The 16,823-nt window shown below is 53.5% G+C and overlaps 1 protein-coding gene across 1 annotated transcript in view; it reads right to left on the reverse strand.

The window, feature by feature from the left end:
* Window positions 1–16,550, reverse strand: part of PVALB (parvalbumin) — a 20,240-nt gene extending 3,690 nt beyond the window's left edge. The window contains exons 1-4 of the mRNA XM_029204159.1: window positions 16,534–16,550; window positions 14,087–14,154; window positions 12,252–12,384; window positions 10,848–10,957 (exon numbers count right to left, since the gene is read on the reverse strand). Of these exons, the coding sequence (XP_029059992.1) occupies window positions 10,848–10,957; window positions 12,252–12,384; window positions 14,087–14,147 (304 nt within the window). The 5' untranslated portion in view covers window positions 14,148–14,154; window positions 16,534–16,550. The remainder of the gene's footprint in view (window positions 1–10,847; window positions 10,958–12,251; window positions 12,385–14,086; window positions 14,155–16,533) is intronic.
* Between the last annotated feature and the right edge of the window lie 273 nt (window positions 16,551–16,823).

Below are 16,823 nucleotides of genomic sequence, written 5' to 3' on the forward strand. Positions count from 1 at the left end.
AAAAAAAAAAAAAAAAAAAAAAAAAGGTCATGAAGAGCCTAGGGGTAAGACGGGAATAAAGACACAGACCTACTAGAGAATGGACTTGAGGATATGGGGAGGGTGAAGGGTAAGCTGTGACAAAGTGAGAGAGTGGCATGGACATATATCCACTACCAAACGTAAAATAGATAGCTAGTGAGAAGCAGCCACATAGCACAGGGAGATCAGCTCTGTGCTTTGTGACCACCTAGAGGGGTGGGATAGGGAGGGTGGGAGGGAGGGAGACGCAAGAGGGAAGAGATATGGGAACACATGTATATGTATAACTGATTCACTTTGTTATAAAGCAGAAACTAACACACCATTGTAAAGCAATTATACTCCAATAAAGATGTTAAAAAAAAAAAAAGACCACAAGAGGTATCTGGGGCTCCCCTGAGGTGCGTCCCACCCTCCCCAGGCTTAGTATGAAGCACGTATTCTAAGAACCTCCCAGTGTAATTTCTTCAATGCACATGGTTATGTAAAACGTTAGCATTAGGAGATGCCGGGCGAGGGGGATATGGAACTCGCTGTACTATTGTTAGACCTCGTCAACAGAGCTAGAAGTATTTAAAAATTACAAAGTGAAAAAACAAAAACCACCCAAACCAACACGTGCTATCGTCATGGAAATGACCTGCCACTGACCCCCGCCAGGTGGAGGGCTCCTCACCTTTCTGGGGTTTGACCCGGGAAATGGACACCACTCTCTCCTGTCCCCAAGTAGCCCCTGAGGCCAGGAAAGGCAGGTGGCCTGGATGTAGGGGCCTGGGTATCGACTCAAGGTGGGAGAGGGGAAGGGTTCTCCTGCTGGCCCTGAAAACCCTCGGAATCACTGGCTGAACCATCACAGCGTCAGGAGTGCAACCCGAACACGAAACATTAAGCATGCCTCTCACGGGCCAGGTGTCAAAGCATCCACTTTCTCAGCCACGAGCTCCTCTGATCCTACAGCACCTTGCTAAGCCAGGTGGTTCTTTTGAGATATCTTTTATTGGTACTACTTTGATTAGTATTGCTGATTTTTATAGAATTAACAAATTCTTCTTTTCAAGAATCACTTCCTCCATGGGAGAGACGCTTTTGTCTGCGTTTTACAGATCGGGAAACAGGCCCAAGAATCAAGTAGCGTGACCAAGATCACACAGTGGACGTGATTCAAACTTCCCTCTTTGCCCTGGAGGTTTCCGACCTACCTTGACCTAGGTCTAGAGTGACACAGGAGCCAGCTCAAATATCACCACCCCCATGAATGTCATATTAGCCGGGTTTTTTTTACTTCATGGTACTTAGCACTCTCTGAGAATGATCTTATTAATGTACGTACTTACTTTTTGTCAGTTTTCCCCTACCAGAACATAAACTCCAGGAGGGCAGGGGGCGCTGTCCATCTTGTTCACCACTCTCCTAGCAATAGAACACACCTGGCCCCCAGCAGGTGCCCATAAAAAAAATGTCAAATGGGTGGACAGATGGATGGACAGATGGATGAATGGATGGCATGGCTCATGAGTCCTCCTCAGGGTTCATAAAGTACCGACTTACTGCATATAATTCAGCCCCTGGAGGTGAGCGGGGTGGTTCCCATTCTATAGATGGGGAAGTGGAGGCCTGGAGAGGTCAAGTGGCAGGGTCACCCGGAAAAGAAGGGGCAGGGGCAGGAGTGGGCCTGAGGTCCCATGAACACCCCCTACATCAAGGTGGAGAGGCCGTTCCTGATGGGGCTAGCATCCCAGATCGAGTGGAAGCATGAACTCTCTCCAGCTTTAACCTGCCATTTGATCTGGAAAACTGGCCAGAGCCAGTAAAGCCTGTCCTTGGGCACTGAGTTGCTCTGTCCTGGGATAAAGGAGACATGAGTCCGTCCACCAACACCAGCTCATGGAGTGATTGGCAAGAGGGAAAGTTGGTCCTTACCGTTTCCTGACTTCCATCTACCTGCCCCCTCCCCACAACCCTCACCCTAGAAGTTTCGGGTTCTTAGCTACTCCTTAGCAAAGAGCGTGACCATCACCTTCACACCGGATGGCATTTGGGGCAGTCAGCATGAAGGGGACCAAGGGACACCAACCAAGGGACTCTCCAGCGGTGGAAGGTCAGACATTTGGGAGCCTGACTATGGGAGAGGTTTTGGACCTGTGGGGTTTTCAAAAGCCTCTAAAAACAGACCCCTGGGATCCACCGTGAAGCAGCCGGGTGTCACAGTGGCACATGCCCTGGCTTTTTGAAGAGAACACAGGATTCTAATTTTGTCCACCCAGAACCTGGAGCAGGGCACTTTGGAGACAAATTGAAGGCAGGAGTCACCTCTTTTGTACCTTTTGTACACCTCTTGGGGCAGAGCTCAGGAACCAGCCAATTAACTAATGCCCTCCTATCAAAAAAAGTCTCCTCTAAAACATCTAGGTCTCTCCTGAGAGAAAAACAAACGAGCAAACATACAAAGACCCTGTAGAGTCTAGGTCAAGTGATTTAGCGGCAGGATGCGGGATGGAGAATGGGCATCAGAGGATGGGGCTCTGGTCTTGCTTCTGCTCTTCACTCGTGTCCCTGGACAAGACACCTCACACTTCCACGTCTCTGTTTCCTTATCTGTGCAGCCTTGGGTCTAGAAGATGCCTTTCTAGCTCTCCTCCGGAGTTTGGAGCAAGGGAGCGGGGCGTCAACCCTCAACTCCCATTTCTTGCTTCTGTGACCTGGGACTAGATACTTCACCCCACTGCGCCTGTTTCCTCAACTGTAAAGTGGGCCTCCTTGGGTTTTTCAGAGGAACCAGCACTAAATCCCTTGTCGCCGGCCTGATCCATAGCCAGCATGCAGCATTTGGTAGCTGTTATTATCAAGATGCTTCTTTAGCTCCAGCCACTTTATTTATTTTTAACATCTTTACTGACGTTTAATTGCTTTACAATGGTGTGTTAGTTTCTGCTTTATAACAAAGTGAATCAGCTATACATATACATACATCCCCATATCTCCTACCTCTTGCGTCTGCCTCCCACCCTCCCTATGCCACCCCTCTAGGTGGTCACAAAGCACCGAGCTGATCTCCCTGTGCTGTATGGCTGCTTCCCACTAGCTATCTATTTTACATTTGGTAGTGTATATATGTCCATGCCACTCTCTCACTTCACCCCAGCTTCCCCTTCCCCCCACCCCATGTCCTCAAGCCTATTCTCTATGTCTATGTCTTTATTCCTGTCCTGCCCCTAGGTTCTTCGGATTTTTTTTTTTTTTTTTAGATTCCATATATATGTGTTAGCATACGGTATTTGTTTTTCTCTTTCTGACTTACTTCACTCTGTATGACAGACTCTAGGTCCATCCACCTCACTACAAATAACTGAATTTCGTTTCTTTTTATGGCTGAGTAATATTCCATTGTATATATGTGCCACATCTTCTTTATCCATTCATCTGTCAGTGGACACTTAGGTTGTTTCCATCTCCGGGTTATGGTAACTAGAGCTGCAATGAACATTGTGGTACACGACTCTTTTTGAATTATGGTTTTCTCAGGGTATATGCCCAGTAGTGGGGTTGCTGCTCCAGCCACTTTAAAACCAAGTCCATGAAATGCCTGGCTGCTTCCCGGCACAGGGGGAGGATGCCACCAATGGCACTGTAACCTTTATTTCTTGGCCTTGTTGTTACCATCCCCCACCATTTCCCATCCTGCTTGGTACCTGCCGACGACGTTCCAGTAATCCTGGAGTTGGATCTGAATCTTGTTCCATCACTTTCTGGCTGGGTGGCCTTAGGTCACCACCTGACCTCTCTGAGCTTCAGTTTTCTCTTGTGTAAAATGGGTATGATAACGTCGACGTGCACAGCTACTGGGAAGACCAGATGAGAAAATACAGAAAGATGCCTGGCACATAGGAGATGGCTTATAAATGTTAGTTCCTTGGATCTCCTCAGCACAACTGGCACAGGCTGGAACTTTGAAATAATAACACCAATAGCCACAAAAATCCCAAAACGAAGACAGGAAGATGTAAACAGACAGAGGACACGGGACGTACAAAGAGCAAGTTTCTGACACTGTCTATCCCATCCGAGTTAGGATTCCATCCCTAACATGCCTGTCCATGGACACTCAGTCTCTGCCCCTCAGTTTCTGTGTCTGTAAAATGGGGACAATGAGAGTATCTCCTCATACGGCAACAGTGAGGACCACATGAGGTACAGTGGTGCCTGGCACACAGAGGGAGCACAGTTAAATCAAGTCTTACTGTTGAGGTGTGAGGGAGAGTGTTTCTGGGTAGAGGGGGGCGGGCGGGATCCAGAGTCCTTCCTCCTATAAAAATGCAGGCATATCTCTACCTTTGCCAAGGAAGCCTCACGTGAGGCCCCTGGGGCCAGCTCGCTGGTATCTTCATCATCCAATCAGGAAGAGACAAGGGGTGGGGCTGGGGCTGGGGCGCAGTAGGCAAAGGGTCAGAGGATGGGCGGACTCACTCCTCTCCTTTCCCTTAAGATACTGAAATTAGCCTAATGAGGTCTGTCCCTGTTCCGGGCGCTGTGGGAATTGGACAAAATTAGAAGCTATTGACAGGTGAGAGCATCGCCGCTGATAGCCTGAGGTGAAAATGAGATGAACTTTGAGTCAGCTCCTGGAAGACTCTCTCCTCCCCTCTGTCGTGATGACCAAGATGAAGAGGCACCGGCCTCTGGTTTATCACCTCACTTCTAAATAGCTCCCAGGCTGCGTTTCTTATAAATTGGTCTTGCAAACAGGGATCACTTTCCCACCCCAGAGAACGGGGAGGCCGGGTCATTTGGGGTCTAGCCGGACGGCCGCAAGGAGCCGGTAAACAGTCCTGGGGGCACACTCTGTGTCAGGCACCACCCTGCGAGCTGTCCCATTTCGTCCTCGCCAGCTCTCTTATCCCCATTTTACTTACAGGGAAACTGAGGCCGAGAGTCACTCAGCCAGGAAGACTGTGACTCAGGCCTGGCTCGTGGCAGGATGTGTCTCTTTCTCAGAGCTTGGAGTGGAACAGCCCTGGGTTCCTGAATCAAGCTGTAACCTCCAGAGGCAGGAGAGGGATAAATGGAGAAGGAAAGTCTTCTTTCTGCCTTCACTACTGCTCCTTTTCTCAGGAGGGCAGTTATATAAGGAGTGCTGCTTTCCCTCCTTTGGCTAAATCTTATCTAGTGCAGCATAAGGTCGGGAGTTGGGGGGAGTCCACACGGGAATAAAAGCGAGCGTCTTGCTAAGCACAGAAACCATTTATAACTCGAATGTCCCAGCTCAGCCCGGTGGAGGGGGCGGTAGACTCAGGAGACCTGGGTTCCATTTGGCCAAGGGCTTGCTGGTGACTTTGGCACTTCACATCCGCTGGGCCTCACTTTCCGCGTCTCTCACTGGGGACCACAGACTCTGTCCCCCAGACCATGTTGGGCTGGGATGAGGATGTAACGAAATAGGGCAAAACACTGCATGACTCGGGGCTCTGCCATCAGGGCTGCGGGCTGGCCCCGATGTGCATATCCTGCCTTGCTTGGAAATCAGACCCCATAGGGGCTGGAGGGCTGGAATTACAGGGAGGCAGGCATGACTCTCCTTTTGTCCCTCAGTTTCTTCCCATCTTAGACTCCATTTCATTTCCTCTGACAGTGGGTATTCCACTACTTCCAAAGGGTTTTGAGGTAGCTTACAAGAGAAAGCACGCAGAACAAGAGGAAAGGAACCGTTTCCAGAACACTCACAATTCTTGCGACAACCTTTGAAGGTGGTTATTTTTAACCCTGCTTTGGGATGAGGACGTCCAGAGAGAGGAGAAGCCTTGGCCATTCACACTGCTGGTAGCGGCACTCTACAGGTTGTATTTTCTGCCTGACTTCAGGAGTTTCAGCCCGAGGGCTTACTCCCTCCCTCCTGCCTCCCATGTTAAATACGCTACTTAAGGATAAAAGAGAACAGGTTTTTGCCAGAAGGAAGCAGAAAAAGCAAATGCCTTCAGGCATGCAGAAACGACTGCAAGGGTCAGGCAATCGTTATGACTAAATTTTCCAGCCACGGAAACAAAAGCAAACCACAGGCTCTTGAGTTGGAACAGGCTTGAAGCACAGGAAACGGGATCTGCCACTGGGATCAGGTTTCAGGGAAACTAACTAGGATTGCATGACTGCATGTGTATATGCGGGGTATGCAGTTCCTGTCGACTGCATGGCGGGGCAGAGAATGTCGAGGTTTGAAGCAGCGCCCCAATGCTGAGTAGCTGTGTGATCCTGGGCAAGTCACCCCACTTCCCTGAGCCTCAGTTTCCTTGCCTGTACAGTGAGGGCATGTCTTGTGATGCTCTTGTGAGGACGGAAGGAAGTGCCACACGGATGGTGCCCGCTGTTCCCAGCAGCCTGCACGGTCCATGTGGGCAGGTATTGGGTATGGAGAACCCAGGCTGGGGACACATGCAGGGTGGCAGAGGGTCCTGCCTGGACCTCTGAGTCTCAGTTTTGGCTCTGCTACTGGGCATGTTCCTTAACCGCTCAGTGCCTCAGTTTCCTCAACTACAAACCGGAAGAGCGATGGCATCCATTTTCTAGGATGATTATAAGGCAGTGGTTCTCAGAGTGTCGTCCCCAGACCATGAGCACCACGTGGGAACTTTGTAGAAATGCAAACGCTTGGGCCCCACCCCGGACTTAAGGAATCAGAAACTCTGGGGACGGGGCCCAGCCATCTGTGTCGTGAAAAGCCATCCGTGAGTCTGATGCCAAGTGCTGTTGGAGACCCGCCGTGGGGAAGGGCAGGTACTTGAGAGAGAACCTGCCACTTACTAGTCTCGCCTGTTACTGATCGCTGGGTCTGGGGGCACCTTCCACCTTTGATCACCTTCTCCCTCCTTTTCTGCTTTAAATCCCCCCTTTACCAGCTCTACATCAGGCTTTCAAGGGTGGCCATCGAGAATCAATCGACCACATCTATAAAAGTCTTTGAGCTTCCTGGAAGTAGTTGCCCAGAAGTGGGAAAGCAAAGGGGTATTATTAAAACTTTGTCTTTCTACCCACTCTCATTACTCACCTTCAGAAGGGCAAACAGCTAGGGATGGAGGCAGTATCCCTGGTTCTAGAATCCCCTAGCACCTGCAAGCCCCAGCCCAAGTGGGTCTCCACCCTTAGCCTGTGGACCTCTCCCTATACACCATACTTCCTCATCATTGCATCCCCAGAACTGGACACATTCATTCATCAAACTTTTCTTGTGCCCCTACTATGTGCCAGGCCCTATTCTAGGTGCTGGGGTCAGAGCTGAACAAAACAAAGTTCCTGCCCTTGTGGACATGACATCCAACCCAGCCGGAGAGAGAGAAGCAAGCAATAAGTCACTAAATAAAATCGTCTCCAGTAGATGCTCTTTGACTTTGAATGAATGGCTGAATGAATGAAGCAGGCGGCACAGGGCATGTGCTTTGGATCTGGACAGACTTGAACTCAGATCTTGACCTTGTTTCTTCCTAGGCAAACTCTTAGCCTCTCTGAGACTCAGTGTCCTTATCTATAAAATGGGGATAGTAATAGTGTCCTCAAAGAAGCTGGGAAGACTAAATGAGTAAAATGCTAAGCACAGTGCCTGGCACACAGAGGACTCCATGAAGTTAGATGTCATTGCTGTCATTATTCAAGGTCACATAGCTGAGCCTAGATGCCAACCTGGTCCCCTGTCTAGAGGTGTATGCACTGGGGCACCTGGAGAGTCCCAGGGCTGGAAGGGACCCTAGTGATCAGCCAGTGACCTGACCCCTGATTTTAAAGAGGCACCTGAAGGTCAGAGGAGTTCTGTGACTCGTCCCAAGCCCTACCGGGAGTTGAAGGCATCCTCCAGCTGGTGGACAGGGCTCAGCCTCTTTGGCCTTTAGAGGGAGTGGGCAGCAAAGCAGAGAGTCTAAAATAGAAAATTCTGGGCCCACAAAGGGCTCTTCTTCCCATCCCGCTGTTTATTAGGCACCATCACACCCATCCTTCCTGTCGCCCTCCGGATAAAGACACGCCCCGGGGAGGGGGCGTGTCTGCATCTTCCCACCTCAGAAGCATGAGGTGTGGGCCCCCCTGCCTCGGGTGATCTGTTCTCATTGCCCATGTCATCTCTTGCCCCTCTGTTTTGTTCTGCCCTGATTTCCAGACTTTCACCAGGTTGGCCTGAGCCTGGACTGTGCTGGCAGACAGACCTGGGTTCGAACCCATGTCACCTTGGGCGCTGGAGCTGCTCTTTCTGCATCTACATCTATGTCCTCTGTCATCCTAAAGGTCAAACGAGGTGACACGTGCACGGAGTCCAGCATCAGGCCGGGCGCACGTTACTCACCCTGGTAATAATTCTCTCTCCCCTCCCACCCTCAGCAAACCAACCTTCTTGCCCCTTTCTAAACATGCCCTAAACTTCCCATCCTTAGTGCCTTTGTTGATTGATACCAAGGCCTCGCCTGGACCTCCCTCCACTTGTCCTCCTGGCCTGTGGCAGCCCTGCCCGTGGTCTCCAGATCCGCACAAGTGCCCACTGTCCCCCTCTCTGAAGAGCTCGCCTGCACCTCCTGGCCTCTGCCTGGCAATACTGTGTGTTTGTGTATAAATCATAGAGCTGTAAACATCGTGCAGGTAGAATAGAAATGGTGTTGCAGCCGCTGTTTCCTGAGCACTTACTATGCGCCGGGCACCGCACTTAACACTGCCATACATCGTGTCACGAAATCCTCACAAGATCCCAGTGAGCTCTGTGTTGTGTTGTGATGCCCCGTTTATAGATGAGGGCTTTATAGTCGGGGCTCAGGGGCCCCCGGCCAAGAAGTGGTGCCTCTGAGGGTCGGGTCTCATTCCACTTTGCTTCCCCCACTGCCCAGCACAGGGTTGCTACTCAGTAGCCACAGTAAAGATCTGTTGGGTCTGATGGAAGAGTTGAGTTAGTGCTTTAAGATCTGAGCTGGGCAGTTAGGGAGGCAGGGAAGCAGGCCAGGATCTGGCCTGGTTTTCCTTCACCGTGTAGGTTGCTTCTGAGCTGTAGCATATTGGCTGCAAATAAAAAAGGAAGGGAGGTCCAAAGGCCTGAGCTGGGGTCACGGGGGGAACCGAGCTTGGGGTGGAACTGTCCGATAAGTGACTTAGTGAGGATGGGGGTGTGGGAGAGACACGCCTCTCACTGGAATCACCTAGACCAGCCACCCTTTTCCCTCCAGCGCCCTCTGCTTCACCTCCTTTAAAACCACCTCCCTCTTTCCCAGCCACAAGAAGGGCAGCTGGCATCAGAAGGTCAGGCGGCTCATTGCATCTAACCTTTCTAGAGTTTCTCCATTCTCATTTCTGGCATAAAAATTTAATAAACGATGCCCACGTTCAGACTCCTTGTACATTTCCCAAGGCAGTTTTGTGTCTGTAGCCCTTAATTTCCACAACGAGCCCAAGCAGGTCTTACGATAAAACTGTGCACCCCGTTTGTCAGACACTGGAACCTAGGTATGGAGAGGCGATGGTCAAGGTCACAGCTGGTGAAGAGCAGAGAGCAAGCAGAGCATAGGGGGCTGGACTTCACACTCAAGCTACAGGTATTTATTAAATGCCTGCTTTGGGTTGGGTATGGGCTAGACACCGGGGATACAAGGATGAATACAACCTAGCCCCTGTTAAAAAAAGTAGTTAACAAACATGTATACAGCAATTCCTCTGTGCCACTGTTCTACACACGCCACACATTAACAAATGTAATCCTCCAACAATCCTATAAGAACAATCGTTATCCTCACTTCAGAGATGAGAAAACGGAGGCCCAGAGTAGTTACTTGAATCGCCCCAAATCACACAGCTAGCAAGTGGCTGGGCTGGGATTTGAACCCAGACAGCGTGGGCCCAGAGGCCGAGCACCTACACATAGTTTTCTCTTAAATCGGCAGAAAGGACCATCACGAGGTCCAGCACTGATATGGCATGGAATATTGGACAGAGATATTCAGAACTGGTTCTAAATCCCTGCTCCCCCACATATGTCCTAGCTCTTTGAACAGGCCAAGCACCTTCAACCTCACTTTGCCCATCTGCAAAATGGATATGATTCCCAAGGATGTTGTGATGCTAAGAAAGATAATGATGCTGGGATGTGAATGCTGGTTAGATCTGAATGGAGAAGGGTGTGGGACGGTGGACCGCCAGCCCCTCGTCTGTTCTGAAAGCAAAGCTTGAAAAGCAAGGTCAGGCCAGATGTTCCTTTTCCTAATTCCCAGCTCATCCCTGGCTGGCTGTGTTTTCCTGGCTCTCGTGCAATTCTGAAATGGTATATTTGGGTGAAGCCGAAACAGGTTTTGAGGCTAAGTTACAGGACACCCAGGACAAGATGCTGAGGAGGATAGGAGATAACGAATTTCCATCCCTGGAATCTGAGAATGTGAGAGTCAGTAGGTCCTGGGGGATCAGTTGGCCTCATTTCCTCGGGTTACAGATGGGAGACTGAGACCCAGAGCAGGAGAGAGACTGCCCAAAGTCATATAGACAGTTTGGGCAAAGCTGGGACCAAAACTCAGGCAAAACTACAGACAAAGTTCAGGAAAAATCCCAAATTCTCCTGGATTCCTTACACAGCAGGGAGAAAAAAAAAAGAATCTATTCCTTTTGGATTATTCAAATCTAGAAAACAATATACCAGTTTTTTCTTTGCCTGGCTTACATGAGAGAGCTCTCAGACCTAATGGATTGGCTTTTTTCTTCTAATCTTGGGGAGTGGGGGACCCCCCCCCCACTCCTTCTCCCCTTCCCATGGTGGAGGGACATAGCTCTGAGCTTTTAGCATCCAAACATCCTGAGATCCACTGCGTGCCCAGGCCATGGCTACTCACCATCGACCCCAATCTTGTCATCCCCATCCTTGTCTCCAGCAGCCAGCAGTATTTTGACTTCCTTAGCAGATAGGTCTCTGGCATCTGGGGAGAAGGCTTTCAGAATGGATCTGGAGGAGGAAAGGGAGAAAGTGGGGAGGGAGTCAGGCCAGGGTCGCCTTGCAGGAGCACCGTGTGGGTGGTGGGCTGGCGTCTGCACAGGGGAAGCAGGCGGCTGGGACAGGGGGCGAGCAGCGAGCAGCCAGCACGTGTGCAGTTGTGCTGGGCCAGGTAGCCCCGCCACGGCTAGGCTTCGCGGGTAGGCGTGCAGGGAAGGACAGGCTGTCCTCTGCGAAGGGTTGCCCTCACTTCAGCCAGGGCACCTGCATTTGTTTATTTATTCAGGCAGCACAATAAACACAAAAGTGTCTTCTCTGTGCCACGGTCATGCTGGAAACGGGGCACAGAGTTGATCTTAGGAAGCCACCTGTAAAAACAGGGAGGAGGCCATGTACTCTGGGAGAGACCACACAGTGTGATGGATGCAACGATGGGAAAGTGGAGAGCAGTGCTTGAAGGATGCATCCATTCACCTGGGGGTGAGGGGAAGAGTCAGGAAGGCTTCCTGGAGAAGGTGATGCCTGGAGGATAGGTAGAAGTCAGCATTTGTGTGTGCGCATGCGTGCGTGTGCACATTGGGCATGGGAGGGTGGAGGAGCAGGTTCTAGACAAAGGTTACCCTTGTGGGATGGTTTCGGGGAGAGACAGGATGGATGGGGAAGTCCCTACTTGAAAAGCCCCTCTCCACACCCTCTCCCTTCTCTTACTGACAAAATTCGAGGCAGTCTTGGCCAGAGTGTTACATGAAGCACAGCAGGGTTGGCAGACATGGGCCAGGTGGCCAAGAGGGTGATGGTGGGAGGTTTTTTAGGGGATGTCATCTTGCATTTTCCTAGTCATAACCTTCTCTGTCTTGCTCCTAGGACTCCTGAACCCCCAAAGCTGGTTCTGCATCCCTGACTTGCCCAGAAACTGTTCTAGCTGCTGGTACAGATAGGTAGGGGTCTGCAGGATGGTAGAAGTTGCCTTTTAGAGGAATGAAAATCAATGAAATTACTCAAGGGAGCGCTCTCTGTCTTGCCTATGGTGCTAGGCAACGAGAAAACTGCCTCTTGGTTTGTATTCAATTATTAAGTAGCATCATTCCATTAGCAATATTAAGTGGCTATAATTTAATCTCATTAGTTGCACTTTCTGCTGAGGATTTTATTTTCTGGAAGGAACAGCGATCAGGCACGGATGGTTATTTTCTGTGAAGGGTGCAGAGAGACGGGCAGCTGGACAGGAACTCCAAAGCAAGAGCCCCAGCCCCCAGCCCCTCTCCCAGAGCCGCAGGCTGGGCAGCCCCTGCAGGCCTCAGTTTACCCCAGTTCCTCCTCCTCGATGAAGCCGCTCTCGTCTTTATCCAGGATGTGGAATACCTTCTTCACATCATCTGGGCTCTTTTTCTTCAGTCCGACCATTTGGAAGAATTTTTTGTGGTCGAAGGAGTCGACAGCTGTTGGGGGGTGGAGAGAGGAGGTGAAAATGAGGACAGACAAGGGGCCTGGGGAAGGGTGGGAGAATGTGGGTGTCACAGCACTTTGATCCCCTCCGCAGGGCCAGTCCTGTGGGATGGCGGAGGCACACCTCCACGGGAGGGCTGAGGGAGCCCAGGCCAGGCGAGGGGGCTTGGCCCAAGGTCGCACAGTGGCAGAGGTGGCCTTGCACCCAGATCACCCTGGCTCTCCAACCGGACCCCACCCTCCACTGTACCCTTCACTAATGGTGGGGGTAGCATTCGAAGGCAGAGGGGCTTCCTGGTTTCCATGAAGCCTTTTGGGGGGCGGCTGAGTCGGGGTGGGCAGGGGAACTGGAGGCGGTGGGAACATGATGTACGTATGCTGCAGGGGAGAAGGGAGTGTCAACCTTTTTCTTGGTCATAGATTGTGTCGCCAGAAAATCAACACAGAGAGGACAAGTTTCTCTCAAGGTCACACAGTGGGAGAGGGAAGGGGACGACCCAGAAGTCCCGGCTTTGCTGCAGAAATCCATTCTGGTGGGAATGGGGGCGGGTGTTGGAAGGCTCCCCAAGAATTCCCAGTTAGGTTTCTTCTCCGAGGGAGCAAGATGGGTCAAGGAGAAGTGGGGGGGCTATCGCAGGGCCCTGGGAGGGTGGCTTCCCAGAGTTTCTTCATGCCCAGGGGAGGGGTTGCCAAGAGAAAGGAAATGGGAGCCCTCCTCCAATTTTCTATGTCCTGAGCTCTTTTTTAAGGACACCTCAGAAAAGAAACTTTAGACCAAGTAACTTATGTGTGTGTGTGGGACGGGGGTGGCGGGATAGGGGCGATCCCGCGAAAACTCACTGTTCCCTCCCTGGGCTGGAGGGGAGGAAAGCTGCTCTGTCCACCTCAGACACTAGATGGGGAGGGGTGGAATCGGCAGGGACAAGATCCGGAGGTGACCCCCGTGCTAATTCCTCTGCTGCCCTGCCAGGTAACCTTGGGCAAGTTTCTAGCCCTCTTCCTGCCTCAGTTTCCCCATCTGGGTGACAGGAGGGAGAAGGAAGGTAAGCAGCTAAGCGCTCAAGTCCAGGGCAGCTCAGAGACATGAGACTGCCGGCTCCCCTCCCTCGGTGCCTGAGGAGGCTGGAAGTTGCAAGCGCGGAGGATGCTTCTCGCAGGGCTGAGCGGAGCGGAGCGCCAGCTACGGGAAGGTCACCTCGCTCCCTCGCAGATCCGTTGCGGGGGGGCTGAGCTCTGAGCCCCGGAGAAGGGGCTTGGACATTCAGGGAGCCAGGAAAGAAGCCTGTCTGGAAAGCGGTCGCGTGGAGAGAAGCATGCGCACCTATAGTCCCCTCCAAGTGCCTTGCAAAGGAAGCCCCGAGCGCCCACAAGGACCCAGAGGTGCAGCTTTCCACCCCTCACTTCGCCCTTGGTCCGGGACCCGGGTCCTCGCAGCGTGGCCACCCGGCCTTTGGCGCCCGAGAGTTTCGGTTGTCCCGCAGGGCGCACGGCCTCCCCGCCCGTTCCCTGTGCCAAGTCCGGCCCGGGCAGAGTTTGGGAAATGCCGTGGACCCCGCTCCACGCTCCACCAGCGCCCCGCGGGATGCGTGGGCAGAGAAGCGCTGAGGAAGGCTGGCCGGCCGCGGGACGCACGGGGTGCAGGGGCCAGGGTGCTGGATGCGGGGAGAGGGGTGCGGAGGGGAGCGCGCTGCTCACCGGTAAAGGCCCCCACTGCCTTCATGATGTCCTCAGCGTTGAGAAAGTCTGTCATCGACATCCTGCAACTGTTTGAGCTGGCAGAGCAAGTGCGAAAAGATTAAAAAGTGCTTTTCTCATCGTTTCTGCTCATATGACCTGCGCTGCAGTGCCGCGCGCCGGGCGCACGCCCGCCGGCCTGGCGCAGAGCCAGGGGGCGCGGGGCTCTGCGCGCAGCCAGAGCAGCTCAGTCCAGCCGCGCCGCCGAGCTGCGCGGTCCGGGCCGGCGGGCTGGCGAGCCGTCGCGCTGCCGCTGCCGTCCCGCCCCGCCGGGGGGCCTTGGGATCCCAGGGGCTGCGACCAGGGCGCCAGGGGAAGGGGCAACCTCTGGAATTTACTGGGCGCCCGAGTCCCCAGCCGGGTCTGGAGGGTTCTCCTGCCGTCAAGGGCACGCAGAAGGCGCCGGCCTGGTGCGGCGCAGGGTCTCGGGTCAGCGCACCTCCGAGGATGTCCCGCCGCTTCCGGGAGGATACCGAGGGTGTAGGAGGCCTACACCCTCGTGGGCCCCTCGGCCCTGCTCCCATTCTCTCTCCACTCCTACCTCAGCCTCCACTCTGTCTCTCCTGGATGCAAATTTGTGCTGCAAAATCTGAACGCTGAGGTCTGGAAACCTGACCCACTGGCCGGGGTGGCGCGGATAGGCCGGTGCTGCTAGGGCCCTCAGCGGGTGCCGCATCCCACATCTGGCCAGGGGAGCACACATGGAAACCGAATTTTTTTTTCCCGTAGTCTGACTTTTCAAAGAACCCTTCTCAGATCCCCACTGACTACTTGCTTTCCTGGTCTCCTGAGCCAAGGAGAGTTTAGTGCGGGTCCAGACTCCTGCCCCCATAAACCAACGTGGGTGGGGGGCGGGGGGGAGGGAGAGGCTACTTGGAGTCCCTGTACACCCTCCCCCCACTTGGAGACCAGAAGGCCTATGCCTGGGGAGAGGGTGGCACCCTCAGACTACACTTTCTAGACAACGGAAGCAGGTTTTACGTCCTGAACTTCATCTCTGGGAAATGCGACACTTCCGAATCTTTATGCAGCCAGAGACCAGTTGCATTCTTTCCCACGCTCTCCGAAGGATTCAGGCTGCAACCAGCTGTCTTGAAAGTGTGCAGAGCACTGGACAGGGAGTCAGGAGGCCTGGGTTCTAGATCTGGGGCTGCGCTAAGTCCCCATGTGACCTTGGGTTGTGACCTGCCCCATCTCTAGGCCTCAGTCTCCCTCTGCTGTGTTGATGGTATGGGAGGTCCCTTGTGGCGGGATCTTGAGACTCCAACTTAAGGTGTGGGCAGGTGTGGGTGGGCTGAGATGGGGGTCCTTGATGGGGGCGCTGGGGAGAGCAGCCCAGCTGCCGTGTGGCTCAAGTTCCCTCGCACTTGCTGCTGTCAACACTGTCTCCCTCAGCTTGGCCCTGGGCGGCTGCCCTTCCTGGAAACCTTAGGATGCTGCTGGCTCCAGCTGGCCCCCTCCCTGTGAGTCAGCTCCCTCAGGTGACAGCCCACCAGCTGGCTTCCAAGGCTCCGAGGCTGCAGCTCCCAACCTCATCTCTTGCAGTGTGAGGCCTTCCCCGGACCCCTCAGCTGCCCCTGCTGCCCCTGCCCCAGGCTGGGCTGTTAACTTGGAGATGCTGGGCTTCTGTGCTATCATTTCAACCCCCAGGCTCAGCTCACTCCAGGGACCTAGTTGGAGAATCTGCTTCCCCAGCTGAAGGATCCTTATGCTATGCTAGTGGGGAAACTGAGGCCAGAGAGAGTCAGTGAATGGCCTAAAAACACACAGCAAGGCAGTGGCTCAGAGAGGCCCGGATGTACTAACTTCAAGTTCAGCGGCCCCTCCATGGAGCTCCTCCAGTGCTCAGGACCCAGCCTAGTCAAGTCCCACGTGTCTGAGCCAGAGACCAGCTCCTGCAGAGTCCCCAAACACTGACCCCTGTGGCAGAGACTGGAACATCAATAGAGGCCCCATCCTTCTCCCTCCTGCCTCCATCTCGCCCTGCTCAGAAGCTTCCTGTCAACTTGACACCCTCCCCGGGCGGAAGTCCACCCAGACGGAACATCAGATGACGCCAGCAGGTCAGCCCACCGGCCCTCCTACCCCTTCCTCCTGCCTTCCCTGCCCAGGCAGGGGCCTCCTCTCCTGAACCCACAGATGTCTGCCTCCACTCCTCTCGTTCCGTAGGTGGGGAACCCGAGACTTAGCCAGGGGGAGGGATTTGCTTCGGGTCACGCCAGGAGTGAGGATGGAGACCCCAGGAACTGTACCCTCAGCCCTAGACTCCACAGCTGCCCGCCTCTCAGCATCCACCCCCACCCCAGACTGTGTTACTGGGGAAAGGGGACGTGTGGCTGTCCCTTCCAGCTGGCCTCCTCCCTGCTGCATACCTCCATCCGCCCCCAAGCCCAGTAGCTGCCACTCACCTCGGGTGGCGGTGGAGGGCTGGTCCAGTGGGAGGTCCCTAGCGGTGAGCCTAGCGGTAGGATGGCCACCTATATAAGCTTCTGCTCCGGCTATTTTGGGACGTGGTACTCCCCTCTGTCCCCGGCCCCCTCCCCTTCCGGTGTCAGGTACTCCCCAGCCATGGTGCTGGGTGTCTGTATCACATTCACCCTCCCTGGGCCCCTCGAGCCAGGCCTATTAATAACCCTTGGTCCCTGACTCCCTCCAGCACCCAAAATTGAGGCTCAGGCAGGGCTCTCCTCTTCCACGA

The sequence above is a fragment of the Monodon monoceros genome, unplaced genomic scaffold, assembly GCF_005190385.1.
Source record: "Monodon monoceros isolate NGI ecotype Baffin Bay Population unplaced genomic scaffold, NGI_Narwhal_1 Super_Scaffold_6, whole genome shotgun sequence".
Taxonomy (NCBI): Eukaryota; Metazoa; Chordata; class Mammalia; order Artiodactyla; family Monodontidae; genus Monodon; species Monodon monoceros.